Here is a 22,775-nt window from a genome sequence, read left to right on the forward strand (position 1 = left end):
CATCTCTACCTTATCCTCTTTTTAAAGAGAGGATTTTGCTTGCCCCAGGGATCATGCCTCACCGTGATACCTGGGCATCATTACGATAAAATAAAACGATTCTCAGGCAGAGACTATGTTCTGCTTTCCCAGTCAGGGACTGGATCAGTTTACCTGAAGTAAGGCAAAGCATTACTGGCTAGAATGCTAATTTTAATTCACAGTTAAATGAAACACCTGAGCATAGAGATATCTTTTGGTTACTGCTTTAAAAATGCTCTCAGCCTCTGGTTCGTTCCACACTGGGGACCAGTAGCTCAAGTGCTTCTGCTAGAAGTAGGTACTGCGGTATGCAAGCTATCTAGTAAAAATATGTTTCCACCTGAGCTATATAAATATTTAACAAGTATATACTTGTGTATACACTTGTTATCATTGGGTTCAATGATAACTTGGTGCCTGTGACAGTATCAGAAAAGGCGACTGCGTTTGTATTTTAACATTACAAAGTTTTAACTGTGGACATTTTCAGATTTTCCACTTTTTTTTCCCCCCCACTTTATTACTCTATACTTTACCTGACAAGAAACAAAGTGGAGTACATCACAACCGCTGTGCACAGGTCAAAGTATGAACAGAATACGTTATGTGCGGAGCTCAGCAGAAATCTGGTGGAGCCAGGCTCAGTAAGTTGGCTTCTCAATTTAACTACAGATGTCTGACAACAAGCAGGTTACTGTATCCTACTAGAATCTCAGTGGATTGGTACCTTTTGGGAATAACAATTAATGAAGTCTAAAATTTCTCAGTAAACTTGTTAGAGGAGACTCATTATTGGGAAGTTACCTCTGTAGTTACTCTTCAAGTCACGTAATTTCTGAATAATTAACATTTTCCAAATTGCTAGAGCCATTTATTTAGGACAGAGATATGCTTTTATTTTTAGTGGCAATCCATGCTGAACCGCATTAAGCAACCATAAGTTTACAGCTCCTCTCCCACTCTGGGCAGTAACCATGTTGTTTCCCATTGTTATTTGGAACCTCTCACAGTCCCCTATATGTTGTATGCAGTAGGATTTGGGGTTGTCTTCAGTTGTTTTCCTTTTTATTTTGTCTTGACTAGAATATATTTCACTTTTGAAAGCTTTTTTTCACAATTTTCATTTTTTGAAAAATCAATATTTGATTTTTGAAAAAAACAATGTTTCAGAATGAAACTTCCCTTATTTACCAGTTCTTCACCCCAGAGCTGTTGAAATGTATCTCCCTTCTATCATTTGAGAAAAGTCTAGTAGAAAGATGAAGAACGTTTCCAAAAAACGAAGCGGTAAGGTAAGATAGTATTTTCACTAGTAAAAATCACTCTTTCTCGTACCTTGAAAAGTTTGGCTTTAGGATAATTCCTGAAGAAAGCAAACCAAACCATCCAAACAAAAAATCCAAAAATGCTGCATATTTTTTCAAAAATGATATAAAAGGCTATTTTTTAAAAACTGTAGGAGTTGCCTTTTTAAAAAAGTTGCGTAAGATCATAGGAAGAATTAAAAAGAACCAGAACAAAGGAGAATAAAATATTCCTGGTAGTTGCTAGCCATCTTCATGACTGAAGTAGAAAGGAAGAGGACGAACACTGCTGAGTAGGTAAATAGGGCGAAGGTATCGTAGCAATTTCACAGGTAGGTATGGAAACCAGTGGTAATTTTAAATTATATGACTTTTAGTCTCACTTGCACTGGGCCATTCCCTATAAGCACTACAGTTATGGAGACCAAAATCTATTTTTTATATAAAATAATGCCTGTGCATGCATGTACTATTTTGCTAGTAACTCTGCATGGTCTCCTCAGGGTGATGGCACCAGCAGGATGGAAGCAACTCTAATGAGGTTGTAGGTATATATTTGCCATTGAAAATAGTGTTGTGTGCTGATTCTGGCACCTGTTACAGGTTCCTCCTCCTTACTATAGTGAGACAGCTGCAGTTATTTTCATAATCTCCCTGTGTGAAATGAAAGTAATATTTTTGTTTAAATAATCTGTTTTGGATAGTGTGTTTCCAAAGTACAATAAATATTTTTGAATATAATCACTCTTGTTTCAGAGCAAGCAGCCCAAATGGAAGAGTCACCTTTATGCTGGGAAATGATCCTATAGAAAAAGGGCCTCAGCATCTCGGGACAGAACTTGCAGTTTGGAGGGCAAGGTTTTAAGCCCCCTAGCAGCTTCCTGATTTTCATGCACTTGATTGTAATTCAAACAGTCTGGGAGACCTGATTTATGGCAGGGTGCCTTGGCTTCTCCACATCCCTGTATTTTATGCCCGTTGCTCTGCCTCCATATGCGATGGTCTGCGAGGTGGTTGGCGAGTGGAACGGAGTGATGTCTCTCAAGTTTCTGTGCCAGGAGACTTTTCTATGGCTGAATCTGAGGCATTAAGCACTTTTACAGTGCTTTAGCTTTTTTTGTCCAGGATAAAGGGGCCAGAGTGGGATACCAGCTCACCCCAGGAAGGCAATTGTGAATTAGATTTAAACATGAGTAAGCTGTCAGAGAAAATGATGGGAATAACACAGCCCTGCTTCCTGGAGTGATAGGGTAGGCTGGCTACAGAATCCAAAACACAAGTTCCCACACACCGAGTTGAGACTATACCCCATATATGGAATAAATTATCCAAGAGTGTTACAGGTGCTAGCTGCATAACTTGCCTTGGCTTTAATGGTCATTGTGTGACTAAAACTTTAAGCAGTACCTTACAGATTTAGGAGATATGCTCTTTGAAACATTAAAAAGATCACCATTTTTTGCCTTTGTTTTCTGAAATTAATGATCATATGCAGAACTAATCGTAACAGAGGAGGTTATTTTGATGATCTCATGTTTCAATTACAAAGATAAATACTAGCCGCGACGACTTTGGAAATACAAAATAAAAACCAAAACAAATAAAGCATGTAGAATTTTTAAGACATAGGGTTTTTAAAACAAGCAAAACTCAGTCCTTTTTCACGGAGTATAAGCACATTCCTCAGCATGGTTTGAAATGTGTATCTTAAATCTGTAATCCGGTTGTATATGTTACAGAAAGAATTCCACTCGTGTACAGTGTATATGTCTACGCGGGCACAAATAATGAACATGAACTGCCGTGTCACAGCATCAAAGATTTTCTGCCTTGAGTTTGTCATGTCTATATTATTCATGATGGATAAGTTAATACGAGTTATTTTGGGGAAGGTGGCCCGCTGCGGTACAGCGACGGCAGCAGGCGGAGAGGGATCAGGAGTGCCACGGGCACGCGCTGTGCAGCAAAGCTTTGCCAAATGCAGCCGTACGTCGGAAAATTCAACAGGGACAAGCTGTGAGGCGCTCTTAAAAACACTCCCATTGACTATGACCAAAATGGATTTTGTTAACTGAAACTCTGATTAGGACCTGAGGACCTCGAAAAAGTCCAGAAATTCCAACTTTTATGTGGTTATATCATGTTGATGATTGGCAGTATGGCTTTAGATAATTATTCTGTCCTGTTTAGATAATATAGCTTTCGTTCTGTCAAGAGCTAGGAGATGCTGTTTCCTGTTGACCTCTTTAGCTTGCATCTAAATGTTGTTATCCCAGTTTGGCAGTGTTTTGTTCTATTTTCAAGATTATAGAAGAATGTAGGGAGCTGATTTAGTTTTTATTTATAAAAATAACATTTTCCTGTTAACCTTTAGATAAACCATGCCAGGGAATGGTTTGTTCTTAAGTAATGAGATTTGAAAAAATGAAATGTTCATCATCCATCCCAGTTCAGGAAAGTGCTTGAAGCCTGATGCCACAGGACACTGGACACCATTATTTCTTACTGAAGTTAATACAAATTAAGAACGTTTAGCACCCTGCAGCACTGATACCTCAGTCATGTACATTGAAGTTAGTGCATGCTGAAATCTTTTGGGGAATGTAGGCCCAGCGAGCTAAATTCTCAGTTCTTTAGGCTTCAGTTATGTTTCTACCTTTGTATATGCAAAATAGTTAATTCTGAATATAAATGCTAATTTCTTGCTGTGTGATATGCTATTACATTTGTGATCAAGTGCTCCAAACAGGTAGTTTATCTGTATCTGAATAACCTAGTTCTAAAATAGGGAAGCTGTATTAGTTCGTTGGATATTATTATTGGTACTTTAGTAAAATACAGAAAAAATAGTAGCTCCGTGAGAGCTAGGCAGCCCTATAATCCTATGCAATGGTAAGTGTTCTACTTTAAACTAGAAATGTAAAGAAGAATATAGATATGGTATTAAATTAATAGCATACAATGCTTTGAACTTGTTTTTTTAAGTTTTGGAAAGTTAACAGCTCCCTTTAAAAAGGAAATTGGAAATAGTTAGCTGTGATTGTACAAGAACGTGGTGTTACAAAAATACCTCCAGAGATACGAGCGCTGGAATTGCATTACTATCTCACGTCTTTTTTTCCCCCTAATTCCTGCTTTCTGTCATAATGGGAGAGAAATTGATTCCAAATGTGTTTTCTTGACCCCTACTCCATACATGCTAGTACCTAACCTTAAATGGTGTTTCTACAGTCTCGCCTGTATTTACAGTAATTATATGCATAATGTAGCATATTATTGTCTGGACTTCCTGTTTAATCAGTACAGAGCTTCTTACAAGTGCAGCTGAAAAGGGCAAACAAAATTAAAGCTTTATATACCAAAACAAGTTTGATTTACTAAGCTCCCAGCATTCCAAAGTACACAGATTTGTTCCACTAAGTTTTGCGATGGCTTGCAGATGGGCAATGATTAATCAGAGAGCTAACTGTGAAGTAGTTTGCAATTAAACTGGAAAGCTCTGAAGCATGCTAATTGAATCAGAAAATTAGAGACACTGAACAGTAATTGGCTATTTCTCATGCAGCAGGTGCCAGGCCACTCATCTGTGGAACAAGGTATTTAAGGCACATTAGCACTAGTAAAAATACTTCTTGATATGGAACAGTTAGATTTTCTGCTCATTTTCACCATGGATGTCAAAACATACAGCTGTGATGTTCACAGTTCATGTTGGAAGTATTTGAGTAGGGTCGTCATGAACCTATATGTACGCAATATTTTAAATAAGGTTGAAGTTGAGGTACCCAGGTAACTTTCTAGTCCACGCAGATTGGCAACATCCCTCAACTAATTTTGTTTCAAAAAAGTAAATGTAGCATGATTTTTTTTTTTTTAACAGTAGCTATTTGGTTATGGTAGTTGATTATCGTGTGCCAATAATGTGCTGTAATATACTGCAATCCAATCCAAAATGCAGAGCGCATGATACCAAGTCAGGAGATCTGGACTCCGGCCACGAACTGGAACACGGCTTGGCTCTCTCACACACTGCCACTTTGAGACTGTGGGTAAATCAGTTCGCCACTCTGCACCTCAGCTTCTTCGTCTGTAAACCAAGGATAACGTTTGCTCATCTCTTGTAATGCCCTTTGAGATCTGCCCTTGGAAAAGTAATGTATAAATACCAGATAATATTAACATGAGATTTCACTACAGTATCCTCGTTCTCAATCTTTGGTGAAAAATGAGGAGAGGCTCTCTTTTTGGTGCGCTATTAAAGCGCGAAGATGAGTGGAGTGTGGATAGCTGAGGTTCTGTGAATTGCATTAATGAAATACAGTCACTTTTGCCTCGTGTTTCTGCAGTTTTAAAAAACTGTAAGTTTTGAGTTGAATATTAGTTCAGGACACCAACAGTATAAATCTAATACTGCTGTGAGCTTAGTAGATGCATAAAGCCAATTCATATCATGTCTCAGCATGAGTTTATATCTTCTAATTAGTACCACCATTTTATAGAGAGCACATGCAATGCAAGTTTGTTTGTCGTGCCAACAGGGACCAGAGCGCACACAGTAGTTTTGTTATAGTAGAATGATAGTGCTGTATGAGCACAAAAGACTTGTAGCCTTAGCAGTAGGTAACCAGGAAAGAGTGAGATTTAATAAGTGAAATGGTGGAGAGTTTTTACAGAGATATAACCATTTTCAATTTAGACTGGGTGGGGCGCATGATTTCTTTCTTCGTAACTAATTAGAGTTTGGTATGCTTATTAAAAAGTGAATAAAAAAGTATTAAAATAGAAGTGCACTGCATCGTATTACTCTGAGTATCGAGAAGCAGAATATTACAATATTCAAATGCTAATCATATCACTTAGCAGATGACTGCAGCAAGTAGCGTATTTGAACTGAGACATAAATTATAAATTGTAAACAGTGCATAGGGGATATGTTATAACTGTGTCTCATTTAAATTAAGGCAGGGAGTTTTCTCCGAAGCAGATTATGTGCCTTCATTAAGTTTTAAAGTCCCCTCTATAATGTTTTATTAAGATCACTTGGCAAAGTGTTACCCAAACTGGGTGTCAGCAGTACGTACTGGAGAAAAACGACTGCAGTGGCAGTGGTACTTCAGGTGCGTTGCTGCACTCCGCATCTTTAAGCGTTGTCTGCGTACTTCGCAACTAAGTGTTAGCACACGTACGCCTGCGACTTTTCCATCTACCACCCCTCCCCAAAAGTCCTGATGCCTTTGCTTTCTTTACTTGAAAGCAGCCCCAGAGCATTTACATGATCAATGTTTGTTGCTTGAGGGATAAAGTTTGCTCTTCCATGGACAAGTGAGAACATATTGATCATTTTATTCTATTTGCTATTTCTAAATTCAATATACCTCTGGAGTCGATAAGCGAGATCGAGAGCATATTCTTTTTTTGTGTGCCTGCTTGTAGCTTGTTCTCAAGATCCAAGATACATTTTTGATTAATCACGAATGCTCTGGGGTCATGGAGAGCAAATGTGTTTGTGGAGTGTCAGCTGATGCTGTCAGATAAATGTCTTAAGCTTAGCCAGGGTTCATGCCCCAGCTTTAGGCTGTGCCAAATGTCTCCCCTTGTTGAGGAAGATAACAGCTACACTGGAGGCGACTGAGCTGTTTGTTCACTGAAAGGGCTGACCTTGCCATATGGGGCTACAATCAGGTGAAAAAAATAGCGGAGATGTTTTAATTGAAACTTTAAAAATCTTAACTTTGTGCATTTCCCTCGTATTTAGTGCAAGTGATTTTGCATTCGTTTGCTAGTGTGTGTACTCATCGAGCTCACTCGTCCTGTGGCTACCTGACTGCGGTGATGTGCTGTGGAAATTCCTGAGCACGTAGTTACGGCCCCTGATATTAGCATTCTTTGATAATGTCTGCGTGTCCCAGACAGGGCCTTTGACAAGGTATTTTTACACTGGGCCAAAAGAGGGAGAAGTCCTCGAGGGGAAAATAAACATTTTTGAGTACAGCCATGAGTGCGTTTACATTTCAGTTTTTAGATTCTCTCGTAATCTAAGTTCTTGGCCTGGAGGAAGGGGCACGTGAGACAGCGAGACTCAGCAATGCCCTCCGATGTCTGTGGCAGACTTTTTAAATCATATTTACCTCATCTTATACTAATTTGTCCCTTAGAACTAGTCAGAGCATATAAATAAGAAATAGTGACACAATTGCTAAGCTAACACCTGGAGATCGCTTTGTACCAAGGCTGTCTGTTTTGTAGTGCTAAAGGCAAAAGGATGGATCATATGGTGGTGCATAAATAAGTGAAAACTCTCAGGGCTACTTGTGGGCATTTGTTATAAAATGCCTAGATTCAGTGCTCTCTCTCCCTCCCCTCTCCCCAAAAAACTGTCTGTTCTGTGCTCCAAAGAGTATGCTCTACTTTTTCTTTCCTCTCAAGAAGTTCATACTGTCATGGGTAAATCATCAGGGCTAATTAGACACAATAATGCTGTGAAAATTTGAAAAAAGATATAACACATCTGTCATGAACTCCCACCAGATCTCTTGGAAATGAGACATTTTTAATATTTTATGCTGAACACAAAATATCTTGAGGAAATGGTTTTATATTCTGTATAACAAAACAAAACCTTCAGTGTCAAATGAGTAATACTTTCTAAGCAGTCCCTTGAATGAAGCTGTTTTAGATCTCGCCACTCTTAAAATATAAATTTTATTTTAATAAAATGTAGTCTGTATTTAGAAAAAAATAGTTGTAGGGAATAATGAAGAAAGTGCTAGATGCATCCGAAATTTTATTTGAAGCCTGGAGTGCACCCTGATCCAAGAACAGACATTACCATTTTTGCAGTGAGTCTTGCAAACAGAATTTTTTTTAATGATAACTAAATCAAACTGAATGCAAATATTTTGTGCTTTAAACTAACTGTAACCAAACCTCTAGCTGCTTTTGTTCTAAAAATAGCAGTCTTCCTTAAAACAATATTTAACATAGAAGTTTAGATCATGGTCTCCCACTGTATAATATTAAGAGAAAAATGGTTTTGGTTTGCTTAATTTGTCTGTTGGTGTAACAGGGGGCAGAAATTATGTGTATGTGAGAAACACATTTGAAAATTTTTAATGGGTAGAAGTTGAGCAAATCCCCATTTCATGCTAGTTTTTGGTGGCAGGTCACAGACTAATAAAAATATTAATTTGAATGACAGGCAAATGCACCTAATCAAATTCTGTAAGTCCTAGTAAATCATTCATTTAAATTTCTAACCTTAGATATGTTCTTTAAATAGGTTTGTAATCCATATTAAAAAAAAAAGAAACCTATCCTGCTTGGCACATCTAGAAATACTTCTACATTATGACCATGTTATTCCTAACACACAAAAATATCTCTCCTTCCTGATGTAGTGTTTGCCTACACCATTGCTGCAGCTTTTTTCCCCTGGGAAGCCACCAACTGCAGTTGACCCCCCCGTGTATATTTACAGCTCCACTACTTTTTATAAATTGAAATAGCACTGTCATGTCGGAGCCCTGTGTGAGGAAGGGGCTCAGCACTGCGGTTTACCAGACTGAGGGAGAGTCTGTGCGTATTACAAAAATGACCTATAGGTTTCTGAGCAGGTGGTGATAACCACAACAGCGACAGGGCACCTTACACTGTCCAAATTGTAGTGGCACTCGGGGGCAGCTTTGGCAGAGAGGGGGGAAAAAGAGGATATGACTGCCCTCAGGCTCGACTTAGCTGGAAAGGCAGGGTAGGAAAGGTGAACAACAAAGTGAAACTATTGACAGAATTAAATCAAAGAAACAACAGAAGTCTTTTTCGGCATATTTATCAGTATAATTGTGCTTAAAGGTATTGCAAGCAGTTTATTATTATTTAACTGTCTCAAGTTATTCCTTCCAGGGAATGCAGTATCACTTGGAATATTAAATATTCAGATTCATCCATCCAAATTACGAATTACCTCCTAAGTCATTCTTTCTTCCTGGTCCTATCCTTTTTCCTTCCAGTCTGCAAATTGTCTAACTGAGCATAAATTCTTTCAGCAGTTGCTGAATCAGACCATAGCCAACTAAGAGTAAGAGTGGTCAGAAATGTGGTCGTTAAAATTAAAATGATTTAGACGCTTCTCTATTGTAAATGAATTTTATATTGCTATACAGGTTTTTTTCAATGTTAAAAGGCAACTCAGAATAACTTTTGTCCATTTGTCTACTTTGACTTCATCTGAGGAAGAATTAAGTTAATTGAGTTAATCCATGAGTTGGCTTTTGCCTGTAGGTTGTACAACATACCCCTGTCTAGGATACTTGGGGCAGGATGATGGTGATGAAGTGCTCTAGCTTCTCCTGGGCCTGTTCCTTATGGGAATATTCTGATATATCATGTCTTAGGAAGCCATGGCTCATAATACGATTATCTTTTTCCAGTCTCACCTACTCTGGCACTTGTAATCTGTTTACAGTAGCTCTAGGCAGTAGCAAAGGGGGTGCAGACAATTCTAGAAGAGAGCTGTGGAAATAGGTTGTGAATAATTATTGGTTTCTGAATGTGAGTTGTTCAGAGTAACTAAGTGAATCCACTTCCACGAAACAGAGAACAATCTTTGTTGTCGCCACTCAGGCATTACAGCCTACTGAGAGACTCTGTTATGGAGTAAAAACCTATAAGGTATTAAACTATTAATTCTGAATTGCAGTTAATAGCATTGAAGTTTTTAAAATAATGTATTTTTCCCTTCCTAAATCAGGTAATATTTATGTATTTTCTTACTTCTACGTCTAATGGTATTTCCATTTGGGAACTATCTGATTATAGAACTTGCTGAGTTTCACAGGCAGTGTTCACCTGTCCTATTTTTTTTAATTATGGTAATTCAGATGTCATCTCATTGCCCTAGTGTCTTAAAGTTTACTGTTTGGTTCCCTTGCAAAACGAGTTAATTCAGTGCTTTGCTGGCTTATAAAGAGAAGATAAGACTAAGGTGCTTGTACTCTGAATATGACTTTAATATATCTTACACGGGAATGTATATTTATTTGTCTTTTAGCACCTTAGTAAAGACAAGGAATAGATTTTGCTTCACTGTAACTGGACACTGTGAAAAAGACTGACAGTCTTCTAGCTATAAAAAACCTTAATAAAGTTAACCCGGGAACTTGGAAAACAAGTTAATACAGAACTGTGCTTGAAAGTCCCAAGTAAGCATCAGTCAAAGCAGGTTCACAGAGGAGGTGTCTGATTCATTCAGCAGAAGTATGAGGGACCTCTCTCTTCCCACCTGGGATTCTGGTTCTTTGAGGCAGTCTGCTTTTTGCAGAAGAAGAAAAAGAAAGGTAAAAGCTTGCCTTCAACTAGACAAGGCAAGCGAAGACAAAGCAAGAGCATGTGTTCAAAGGATAGAAAGATAAAATTATGTGGAGGAACTGACACCTTACACTAGTTTAGAATTCAAACATGGCTCTAACCTCTTTGACATGCATGGCAGGACAGACAGTGAGGATTTGATCTTTTCCAGATAAGAACACAGAATGCCAACTTCCTTTTTGTTTCTTTTGTCTTATTTGTTGGGGACAAATTCAGAGCTTCTGCTGGTGTTTGCAAAAGTGATTTCCTGAGAAGACTGTCAAAGGGTATAAGCCGCCAAACCAGGTTACCACCATCAGTGACAGAGTAACGTTCATCGTGCTTTATGATGTAACATTTAGGTACGGTCTTCTAGGAGCTTGGAGCCTGAATTTCTTTTTTTTTTTTTCTGTGTTGCACTACCTTACTTCTCACTACCATTTTTTGCTAAAAGTTTTCACCTGGCTGTGTTAAGGATTAGCGTTTTAGGCAGCACTTTGTAAACTTCAGTTATTTGAACGTCTGGACCACCTTGACAAGAGTAAATGCACTAGGTGTCTGCCCTCGGCATGGGCTTCTTAGCACATTTGGCGGTGGAGAGATTTCTCTGCAAACCATTCATTGTGTGTCCTACTAGACTGCCTTTTCCAGCTTGAGACAAACCAGTGTGCTTTGATATGGCCTCACTTTATCAACTTCTTTCCACTCTAGTTCTGCATGACAGTCATCCTGCTCTCTCAGCCTACTATCAGTTTCTATTGAAAGATCTTCATGGACATTTTAAAGCTGTACAGATGACTAACCTAAACCATGGTAAGAGCAAGGACAGCTAGATGCAAATTCTGCTTCAGGAAAGAGAGTCCAGACACCATACTTATAGACAGGTTATAGCAGGCACTGTACAAAGTTCCCCAAAAGTTTGAAATCTGATATATAAGAAAGAAACAATGGGCAGATGCAGTCAGAACCCTGTTGTTTGGTGTGATAGTGGTTGTTGAAAGGACCCGCAACCTAATGATTGTGATTCTTAGTAGGCACTTCAGCAAAGGAGCGCTTTAATGAAGAATTTGAAGGAAGATAATCAAATAGATTTACAGAATTTTGTGAGAAGATTGCACAAAGTTAGCGTATGGAGGATTATGCAATAGGCAACTGGAACCAGCAGTCAGCTTCAAATGAGATGGGTCGGTTAGGGAGCAGGTCGGTCACTAAGATGTGTCTGTATTAGTAAATTAAAATTGCCAGAGAATTCTCTAGAGTGTTGGGATGCAGCTGTCTATGCTTGTTAAACTATACAAGCGGTCCTTGGTGCACTCTTGCCTATGCTAAATAATACTCTCAAATATGTCACAGACACAGTTCTGGAGTTAGAATTTTCCGTGGGCTGTTCCCCAGAGGCCATTGCACATAGTCACCCTGTTTTGGAGTCAGAGAGTAAAGTTTAGGGAGCAAAGACATGGGTCGTTCTGTGCCAGTTGCATTCAGTGCCCAGCAGCGTTCCTGAACTTGTTAAGTTTATTAGCGTAGATATAGCCTGTGGGTCCTAAAAGTGAGAACTATCTTACATTTGATATGCTCAAGAAAGCAGAGCCAGTGAAGGATACAAAGAGAAAAGTGGGTGAAAGCAACAAAATATGAAAACGATCTTTACAGTAGCATTCAGGATGGATACCTACAGGGCAGGATTTCCCTGGCAAGACCAGAGAACTATGATCAAGCTGATGAGCCCGGGCAGCAGTGCTAGCTCTATCTTAAAGATGTCATACAGAAAGAATCTACACGACAGTGACAGCCAGAACTGAGGCCAAGAGGAAGTTTTAGTTAAAAACGATACCTGCCTTGTAAGCCTAACTGATGATGTCTCCAGTGATCAAGAAAAGATGCAGTAGGAAGGTTTGTGAAGGAGAGCTTAAGGACTCTTATTCTGACGTGTTGAATTTCAGGTGGCATAATCACCTGTGAAGAAATCAGAGCCACAAGACTGTAGCTGAGACAAACGGAGCCTAGTTTGGACTGATAAGGCACATCTTGGTGTCACTTGTAACTTACTCGCTGTAGAGATGGTAAGCTGAATTATAATGAATTACTGGGAAGGTATAAAAGATGAGGGAATGGAGCTGGGAGTGGAGTTCTGTGGAGGAGAAGCAAGGAAGGGTCATGAGGAGGATTTAGTAATGGACGTGCTGAAGATGTGAAAAGTGAAGACGGACTAAAACCCAGGGAGGACACTGACACAGTAGCAAAAAGAGAAGACAATATCAGGAGAAGGAGCATGTCAGCAGTAACTGAGAGGTTAATGTGAAAGAGGATGAAGAATCAGTTTTGAAAGGTAAGCAAAGAACGCTTCATGTAAAGGAAAAGTAAAACATATTTTATATTACATTTTACCTTTGTTTTCAATGTCCGTTAAAGGCATGCATTTAACGACATAAATGAAACTCTTTCAAAGCTGAATTTCTTATTATGATTATGTAAATGTTGCAAGTTGATTAAGTCTTTGTAGTTATGTTTTGGCTCATAGCAACATCTCTGTCAGCAGCATAATTCATACTGTAGCAGTTAGCATGACACTAGAGAGAAGTATCAGTTTATTTCTTAGAGCTAATTGGCTTCACTACATAGTTCAAAAATCATTGGCATCTAGTCAAACCATGCTCACACAAAATACACCACGCTAGTAAAATAAGATCTGATATTAGCTGTATTGCTCTTAAAGTTAAATGAATGCATATCCAACATATATCATTATTTTAAAACTATATATAGTAATGTAAGTACTAGAACAATTACATTTGGTAGGTCTGTTTTGTTCCTCAGGTACGAGGGTGCAGCTCTCAGAGAATTCATTTTTTTGTAAAGGCAAAATTGGTTTCTTTTAATCATATTTTTACTCTCATGAATTTTAAGAAGGAAGGATATATAGTGGAAGCATTGTTACTAATGAATATGTTTTCAGAAAGTTCAGGCAAAAGATAGGTTGTATGTAACCCCAATAAAAAGATATAATTGCAAAGAATAGGAAATTTTATAGCTAATTTATTGAGAGTATGAAGAAGCAAAACATCTAAATTTTTATTTTAAATTTCAGTTTCAGGTTTATAAAAGATACAGACATGGTATCAAAGGCAAACTTTTTTTTATTATTTGAGACTTCAGTAGTTGTACTTGTCTATTATTTATTTGTATCATGCATACAATTGGTCAGACCTGATTGCAAGACATGTACTGATGGCAGCTTCACCACTGCATTCCAATCTATGCCGGTCCTTCTGTGCAAACGTTAGCACAAGTGGCAGGACTGGGAACAGGATAGTGATGGATGGCGTTTAGGGAAGCAGGATCAGTGGTAAGGTGGAAAAAAGAGGCCAGGACAAGAAAATGTATCCCTCTGAAACACTCCCTTTTGTCAACTATGAGCGAGAACCACTGTCTCCAGAAAGTCTTGTCTGAGCTTCCACAAGAAGAGGAAGAGTGGTAGGGCCTTATCTGCTGATCCTAAGAAAGAAAAACGCATAGTGCTGGGTGATCTTGGATTCTGAAATTTGATTCTGGTTTTTTCACTGATGCCAGCTTGCTTCATCCTTCCTATTTTAAGACCACACAGAAAACCCTCAGCAGCAGCAGCAGCAGTGAAGTAGATGTTGCAGCACGTGAAAAATGGTTTTCAAAAAAAACAGAAAAAAGTGCAAACTCTAGCAGTCAAACATGTGCCTTAGCAATATAATGGATCATAATGCTTGCAATGGCTTAAAATAGAGATGCAGAGGCTCTGACCTCTTGACTGTTTAGCAGACCAGTGTTGTTCCCTACTTCACCTCTCTTATCCGTGGAGAGGAGAGTATGATTTGCGCCTATAATCTGTTAAGAATTTCCCTTAATAAGAAGACATTTGGGTTGAAAACAAATATTGTGTGATCTCCACAATAGCCTTTCATGTAGTAAAACTTTAGGCTAATTTTCCTCAAGAATAGAGTTTTTAGATTATTTTACTAATGTTGGCTAATGTACATCTGCGAACAGTCTCTCATAAGTCCAAGACAGCAAGTATTCTTTTCCATGACAGTTACAAAAGGTAGCTGGATGGAAATGAAAATGAGACCTAAAGAGCGACAAGATTTGCACTTTATTAAAACGTAGGTTGAGTTCTTCAAAGATATCCATTCAGGTATCTTGTATGATCTTCTATCAGGATTGTATCTCCGTTGCCGTTTGTTTGACATTACCTGTTTTGAATGGGGCAAAGACTTACTGTTACTGTCAGTCCCATTTTGAGCTAAATATTCATCCAGTCCTTTGTGGCTGCCATTTTTATCAGGCGTTCAGACCAGCTTCCCTTGGCTGCTCTGCCATTTGCCAACATATCGCTGTTGCACTTGTACGATTTCTGGTGAGACAAGCTCAGACCTGGCTGCTTTTCTGTCCTTCACAGAGAAAAGAAACGTCTCTGGTGCCTACTCTGCGGAGAAAGTTGATTCATGTGTAAATGATCAGTTGGCTTTTATTTGCTCGGCCTGGGGAGAGTACACATGCAGATAAAAGGCTCGCTGGGTCAGGGCTTCCTACGTGCAGGTTTCTCCAGTGGCCACGGTGACAGTGGTAGAATGGTTGTCACAGATTATCGGACAGGCTGTGATGTCTTATCATGATTTGCTCACAGTTTAGTGCGGGAAATAAATTTTGATAGGCAGGAGGCTTTTATAATGTTTCAGCAAAGTGTTCATCATAGCTGGATGGTGTTATCATCATCAGCCTTCAGTATCAGGATTTTTAAACATCTGTATAGATAGCTTTGATGACCGTACTCATGTCTTTATGCCGAAATGCTTTGCTTTAAATGCTTGTTGTACCCAGACTGAGAACATGCTTCAGCTTACCCAGCCCTCAGCAAAGTAGGTATTATCTGAGTGCCTGCAAATCACTTTGAATATCTTATACAAGTGGTAGGGGGATGATTGTGTTAGTTTTGCACTGAAACAATTTTAGAGTTTGATTTTTGTGTGCTTATAATTCCCAGTCGCACTATTAAGCAGCTCTCAAATTCTTCAGACCCCCCATGTTGTGTCTCATTTAATAATGTAGTTATAATATATTTGTCTATTTTACAACTGTATTTGTATTGGCATATAAAGCGTGCAGCAGCTGGGAACTATGTGGGGGTGGCAGAAAGTTATTTGATCTACAAAATCAGTTATCTGTCACTCAGTTGCCTTTCACTGAAACATAATAAAGAATCATTATGGGCCTATTAGCAGTGCTGATGTAAATGCATTTTATATGCCATTTTCAGATCAACAGTTATCCACACAAAAGTAAAGTTGTTAAGTACAACCTGCTTTGTTTAAGAAGGCAAATCATAAATCAGACAGGATATTAAGCTTCTGAAATGTAAATTCAAGACCTTGAGGATTTGATCTATCAGGTCTGCTGCAGTTTAGACGTAGGGGGCTCTGCTCCATTGAATAACCAATAGACAAGGTCATCTCTGCTAACATATTGTTGTTATCTTAGCTACTTCTGTAACAACATTATGGATAGGTTTTAAAAAGCATAGGTAGAAAAAAGCAAGCCTTACAATATATTTAAAAAATATGAAATTAAGTGGCTCAGACTGGATTAGGAGAGTGAGGGTATAACTTGTTCCATACCAGTTTTGTATCTCCCATGAGAATTCTTTTCCTTTTTCATTGTTAGTAATGATAGCACATTTCTTGTATGTAATATTGATGCTGTTGAAATCACTTAACAGCTTTATTTGCCGGAGAGAACCTGTCTAAAAAAAGAAAGTTGTTAATGCTAATATTTTGAAATTCACCTCACATCCCTTGTTACTCTTTCATTTAGTTATTTAAATTCCATTTCAAAAATTCCCACGCTTTCAGAATCTAAGTTTTCTCTCGGTCTTGTCAATGCATTTTGAAACAAGTGTCTTTGAAGCTACTAGTAAGTTCGCTTTCTCTCTCTTTCTGTGCAATAGCAAGGGTTTGTGTGCCACACATTGGGGATAAGAAGGAAATTTGGAATATGATCAAAAGGCGGTTCTTCAGAGTTCTGTTCTACCTTCTCCTACGTACTTCATCATTTCATTTTATCAACAGGAGCGTATAAAGATAGACAGCAGAGAAGTTGGTATTTGTATGCTAATAAAAGTCTAGCTGGGTAACTGTGCTGTAACAGGAGCAGACTTGCCCACGTGGGACACGCCAACTTTGGATGGGGGAAGCCTGCTTCTATAGCAGCACCTCTGATCAGTGCAACGGGACTTGATTGAGAAACACAAAAAGAAGCACTATGTGTCCTAGTGACATGCATCTCAGAAAAGAAAAGTTTGGTAACTTGTTCCAAGTATTTAGCTGGCAATACCAGCGCGCAGCTGGTAATAAAAAGAGCTGCTGTTGGGAAATGACTGGTTATGACCAGGTGGGGTTTCAGATGGTGCATTTAGGACTGTGAGTTAGCAGGTAATGACAGCAGTGAAGTCTGCAGCTTGAGTAAGTCTTGATTTAATTGGATTGAGAAAAGCTGTGGTCTCAGCTACAAGCCATCCTGACTGTATGGTACCCTTAATTCTAGTATGTTGTAGCTTTATCAGTATAGAAACATATTTTCTGAAATGTATCTTGATAAACCAGTCTCCAAAGCACTCAGGAAAGTTAGTAGTTTTTTTTCCAGTAATATCAACCTGTTTGTACAGTAACAGAACTGAAATATTTGGCAGTTCCTTATGTATACAAATATGCTGTGTGTATATAAGTATGTAACACAGTACACAAATATACCATTTACTTAATATAAGCAACAACATTCTGTGGCAATTTTCCTAAGGATATATTTTATACATCTGTGAAGATATATATATATGATATAATTATATGACAAATAAAAATATTTGAAGGTAGTGAACAGATTTGTTTATATGCGTAATCATTTACTTAACAGAATAGCTGAACTCACATGCAGAATTCTTATTTACATTGTACCATAAACATACATTTATATACATAGAGAACTATATATAAAAACAAAGAGCAAGTACTAGTTGTAAAAATAAATCTTTATTTCAGAGAACTTAATTTAATGATATACATGAGTACTGTGTGCTAAATTACAATACAGACTGAATGAACGCTGCAGTGCCATTAACTAGGTGTGTGGCTTCTTTCAATGGGATCCGACATTAACTTTATTTTAAAGACAAAGTTAAGTCGTGTCTCTGACATAAGGTTAAAATGGGCAGATTTTCAGGTGAGTTTGGCATGTATCTGTGCCTGAAAAATGTAAATGTAGTTGCATACCTGGTTTATGTTCACAGACATTTTGATTTATGAGCACAAATAAATAATTAATTGTTGCAAATTACATATGCATTTAAACTGCATGACACTCTGCATGATTTGCAATGTCATTTGTATTACATTTAAAATTTGAGCCCACTAGAACAGGCCCTTCTATCCAGTGGGGAAAAACAAGCAAGAGAGGTTGCCAGCTTTTGGCAACTTTCCCCATTAGGTAAGGGACCACTGCATAGAGGAAAAGTGTCTGTACACGTTTCTGTGTTTTCAGTTACATATCATTAATTAATAGCAAACAACTCTTGTGTAGTTTAATATCTGAACTGAATTATTACTTCAAAGTAATAACATTTCACATTCATACAGCTTAACAACTAATAAAACTTTCTTTGAGCCATTATTTTGTGAAGACACAAAAGCCACAACAAAACTAACTATATTGTCATAAAGTCAGTGTAACGGTAATTCTTATAGCTGTGCATCTCACTATTTTCTGGATTACTTTGCAAATAATAAATCAAATTCCTCCTCAAGGTGACATGCTAGTAATTTCAAATTTGATTAGCTTTATGTGAAGGATGTTGATACATTTCTCCATGAACTAACCTTTGATAGCTCAGCAGACTGACAACCTTAACACTTATAATGCCCCTTTGTGACAGTGTGGCACCCTGAAATAATGTTAAGCTACTTAAATCTATAAAACCACAGGGATTCTCACTGAGGTATGGCTCAGCGAGCTTGACTTTGGCCTTTTCCTTTCAAGAGACTCTGGAACGTGGAATAGTTGTTTAGGAATTGTGGTGATTTTATTTTTAATTTAAGGAATGGAAATGGATAGGACACAAAGGGAATATCTGCATCTTCCAGTTCCATGCCCCATAATTTCAAGCTTCCAGGTAATGAAGATGAGTCCTGTGGGATCCATAAAATTTCTAATCCCCACACCTCTTATGCCAAAAAAACCCTTTCCAAACTGTTTTATAGACTTGATTCCTATAATACAAAAACCCCAAAGGTACAAATGATGTGGTACTGCTGGAAGATAACAGGATACAGGCACAGTACCTCCAATATCTTAGGTCACTCCAGTAGCAAGGGGCTGTCTGGTGAGCATGCTCACATGACTCTAGAGTAGTGAACCATGCTGTGTGTAAAGTAAGGCAAAAACCTAATAATTTTAAGTACTCGTATGTGATATGTGACACAGAGTATTTCTCTGTTGTAGGAGCTATGTGAAAGTGCCAGCTCTTTATCATTTTATATTGAAAGTTTGTCACAAATTCACAACTTCAAATTATTTGCAAAAGTGCCAGAGAAGAAGAGGTTTTCATGCTGTGGTTTGTGTTACGATTTATTTTTGTTTTCTTTAAAGGGGCTATGAGGGGCTCTGTGAATAAGAAAGCAAAGTTGGCAATTATGTTAAATGAAACAACTTTCCAATATATAATTTTTAAAAGCTGAAAACCCTAATTCTTTTAGTCTTGTTCTTATGTTCTTATTTTTCATTGCAGATTTTTTTTCCACACTTAGTCACACACTTAACCGATGTTAAGTAAAAATGAGTCTTACTTCAGCATCCCTGTCATGAATCCTTTGAAGAAAACTCTCTATGCTGCTTATTGCCTGAGAAGCCTGTCAAGTAGTCTGCTATACTTAATGACCTTACTTCAAATCTGGGGGGAGATAGTTTGGTGGGGAAGAACATACAAATCCCAAGAATATCCATAAAGCCCAATGATCGTTGCTCAACAGACTGATGTGTCTTGTGCGCATTTGGCTTTCTGTATATTGGATGCTCAGTTTCTAGCTTTAGAGAGTTACCTATGTGGAGTGTGACTATTTCAGAGAAATGTTAATGCTTGTGCCCAGTTTGCATTCAGGACTATATGTGCAAAGGCAACAGAAGAGTTCTCATCCTGAAAGGTTGACGAGTAGCTGGAGAGCTTTCACCGAATGCTTGAGAGGCTGATGGGTACCAGGGCAGCCGTCTATTAGGCTACAGGCATATGCCGATAGAAGGAGAGACAGCATATTTCTTCCTTAGTGTCTCACAGGCTCCAGTATCTTCATAGAGATTGAAGTTAGACGCGTACAGGTAGATGCATAGGTTAAGATTCTCAGCTGGAGTAAATCAAGGTATTTTGACATTATGCCAGTTTAGAGCCACTAAGAATCGGGAATTCAGTATTATTGGCTTTTGTACAGCACAGACCAAATGTATGGCATTCGGTGGTGGTGGGCAGAAAATACTCACGTAAGTATATACAGCAACACCAGGCATTGCCCAGTCTGGGTGGTATGTTGTAATAAGACACAAATAAACAAAGCAACAGGTAGTAGTTGGTAATATTCAGAAGTTATTGGCCGTAAAACAGAGATATGAGCATGTCACATGTTTTCTTATCTGAATGATAATTTGATGAATGAGCAGTGAAACTATCATAAATATGTTACTGAATATGAGTTGTTATATAGGTGGTTGCTTGTTATGGTAGATTACTAGTTTTATAATTTTCAGGACTTATTACATGTTTTATGTGAGTATTAGGTACCCACTTTTGAAACTGAGCCCTTACGACTTGACTGGACTCAGCAGTTTTTCTGTATTGGAAATTGATCAACTAAATTATTGTTTGGGGGGGTAACTGATGCTGTTTGCAGTGGGATGGCCTGGGGGAATGCTGCCCTGCCTTTGCATCTCATTCAAGGGAACGCTGGCACATTAGCACAGAAAAGTAGATTTTAACAGCTGAAGCAAGAAAAACGAAAAATAGATGGTTCTCATTCCAAAGTTATTCGTTATACATCCTGACATTATGCATCATACAAAGTGAAAATTTAGATGCACTGTTTTCTTTCCTATAAGACTGTCATTAAAATGGCCATTCTTACATTTATTCTGCCGTTGTATGATTTTTTCATGCTGTTTTGTTTGGTGGGTGGATTTTTTTGTGTGGTGGGTTTTCTATTTGTTTTTTGAGGTTTGTTTTTTTTTTAACTGTTCTGTTAAACAAACCTGAAATAAGTAGCTGTTAACTAAAGATATGGCAGTGCACTTTAGAGATGAGTTTTCAGATGCATATGAACTGATTACAGAATAATAGTGCTTTTAGTGACCAGCCATTCTGAGCTGTACCAGTATATGAAATGTTCAGAGTTTGAATTGATTGTCATTATCTGCTATTCTGCACAGTGACAGACCATTGCCTAATGAGTTCAAGCTCATGTTAAAGCAAACAGTGACAAAATACAAAATATTTAGTTTTATACTTTTGTGCTTATACATGTGTTGCTGCGTCTTTTCAGTTGAAATTTGTCTCATGCAGCAACTTCAGCTCTTCTCTTCAGCTCTTTTCATGAGCCCCTAAATTTGTAGAATTATGGCTTATGCATTCTCAAACAAGGCAAACGGGATTTCCATCTGAATTGCTATATTTGATCTGTAACAGATGCCATTCAGCTCTTCTATTTGTTTGCGTACTAATGTTTTGGGAACTTTTGATGGTCCACCCAAGGAAAACACTATAGCAAGTCAATTGTTTTGCCTTCACCTGAGGTTTATTTTGAACAAGTAGCAGGTTACTAGGAAACAAAGCTAGCCACACCTAAATCTCTACAAGAGGGGATCGTGTTGATGTGCACAATATAATTATGGTATGTGTGGTTTCTCCATATCAGTGCAGGTCTTCATCTCCTGAGGGAGTTAAAAAATGGAAGCACAAAGTCTTTCAGTTGCTTTGTTGTATACCTCATTCATTTACTGTTCCACAACAAATCTTTATATCTCTTATTCTTTATGATAATCACATCACCATGATGCAACTGTAGTGGTCATATCCACGTACAGACGTCCCAGGCTCTCAAATGACAGCTGCCGTTAGTTAAACTAAAATAAGACTATGACTAGTAGTTGAGCAGATATGACTGACAGTTGCAGGTAACTTTGCTTTATTTAGACTAGGAAGGCTGGGAAGTTGGGTGACCTGGAAACTTTGGAGGTAAGAAAGTAAATGAACTGGGCCTTTCCACTGGCAAATATCAGAGCACCAGCTTCATTGTGAGTGATTCAATACATAAAAATTTTATCTTATTAAGGTGAAATAATGTTATCATATCTGATTACCTTATACAGATTACCATAATGAAAGAAAGGTTATGCATAAAGCTGATGTTCTTTTGTCATTGAATCTGTGCTTGTGCTGATATTCCTGTCTACAGACACTCCAAAATCCTCCTTGAAACTTTGGGAAATCAAGTAAGATTTTTCTCTCCTAACAAGATTAATTCCCTGTTGGTGTTCTTTTAAATAACAGTTAGTTCTTACTTTAAGTGCCTGGGTTTTTTTCTTCTTAATTTCATTCACCACCAATATAGCTGCCGATATACATGTCATACATTGTATTATATGAGTTTTCTATATCTGCGCTGTGTTATACTGTTCTTAATTTACTTATTATAACTGAAATTATTTTATCTACTACTGTAAAAGCCAGGTCTGCTTAGGGCAGCACTCTCCATTCCCAGGTAATATCTAGGGCTCAGCTGAGGAGTCTGGTGGAAAAGGGAACACGTGATCTTCAAGGGCAGCACAAAACTCTGAGCAATATAGACAAAAATTGTATCAAACAGCTCCAATAAGCACCATCCCCCCAGGCAGCAAGTTTCTGACCAGCAAGACTAAGAGCAGTTCCCCATTTCTGTATTATGTGGCCACGATCCCATTTCCCTTGCTCCATCTCCCTTGGTACTTGCTTGGCAGCCTTTACCTCCTCCCTCCCAGCAGCAGTAGGAGTCCCTGTGCTTTCGCCTTTGAGCA

At 38.2% G+C, this 22,775-nt stretch overlaps 1 protein-coding gene across 6 annotated transcripts in view; it reads left to right on the forward strand.

The window, feature by feature from the left end:
• Positions 1–22,775, forward strand: part of LOC104150250 (ARB2 cotranscriptional regulator A) — a 276,204-nt gene that overhangs the window by 230,974 nt on the left and 22,455 nt on the right. Inside the window, exons 11-12 of one of the 6 annotated variants that reach the window (XM_068925109.1) lie at positions 11,379–11,480; positions 12,611–12,669. The exons of the other annotated variants lie outside the window; for them this stretch is intronic. Of the exons in view, the coding sequence (XP_068781210.1) occupies positions 11,379–11,480; positions 12,611–12,654 (146 nt within the window). The 3' untranslated portion in view covers positions 12,655–12,669. Of the gene's footprint in view, positions 1–11,378; positions 11,481–12,610; positions 12,670–22,775 lie in introns of those variants that run through there. 6 annotated transcript variants of the gene reach the window in all.

This window comes from Struthio camelus, chromosome W, assembly GCF_040807025.1.
Source record: "Struthio camelus isolate bStrCam1 chromosome W, bStrCam1.hap1, whole genome shotgun sequence".
NCBI lineage: Eukaryota > Metazoa > Chordata > Aves > Struthioniformes > Struthionidae > Struthio > Struthio camelus.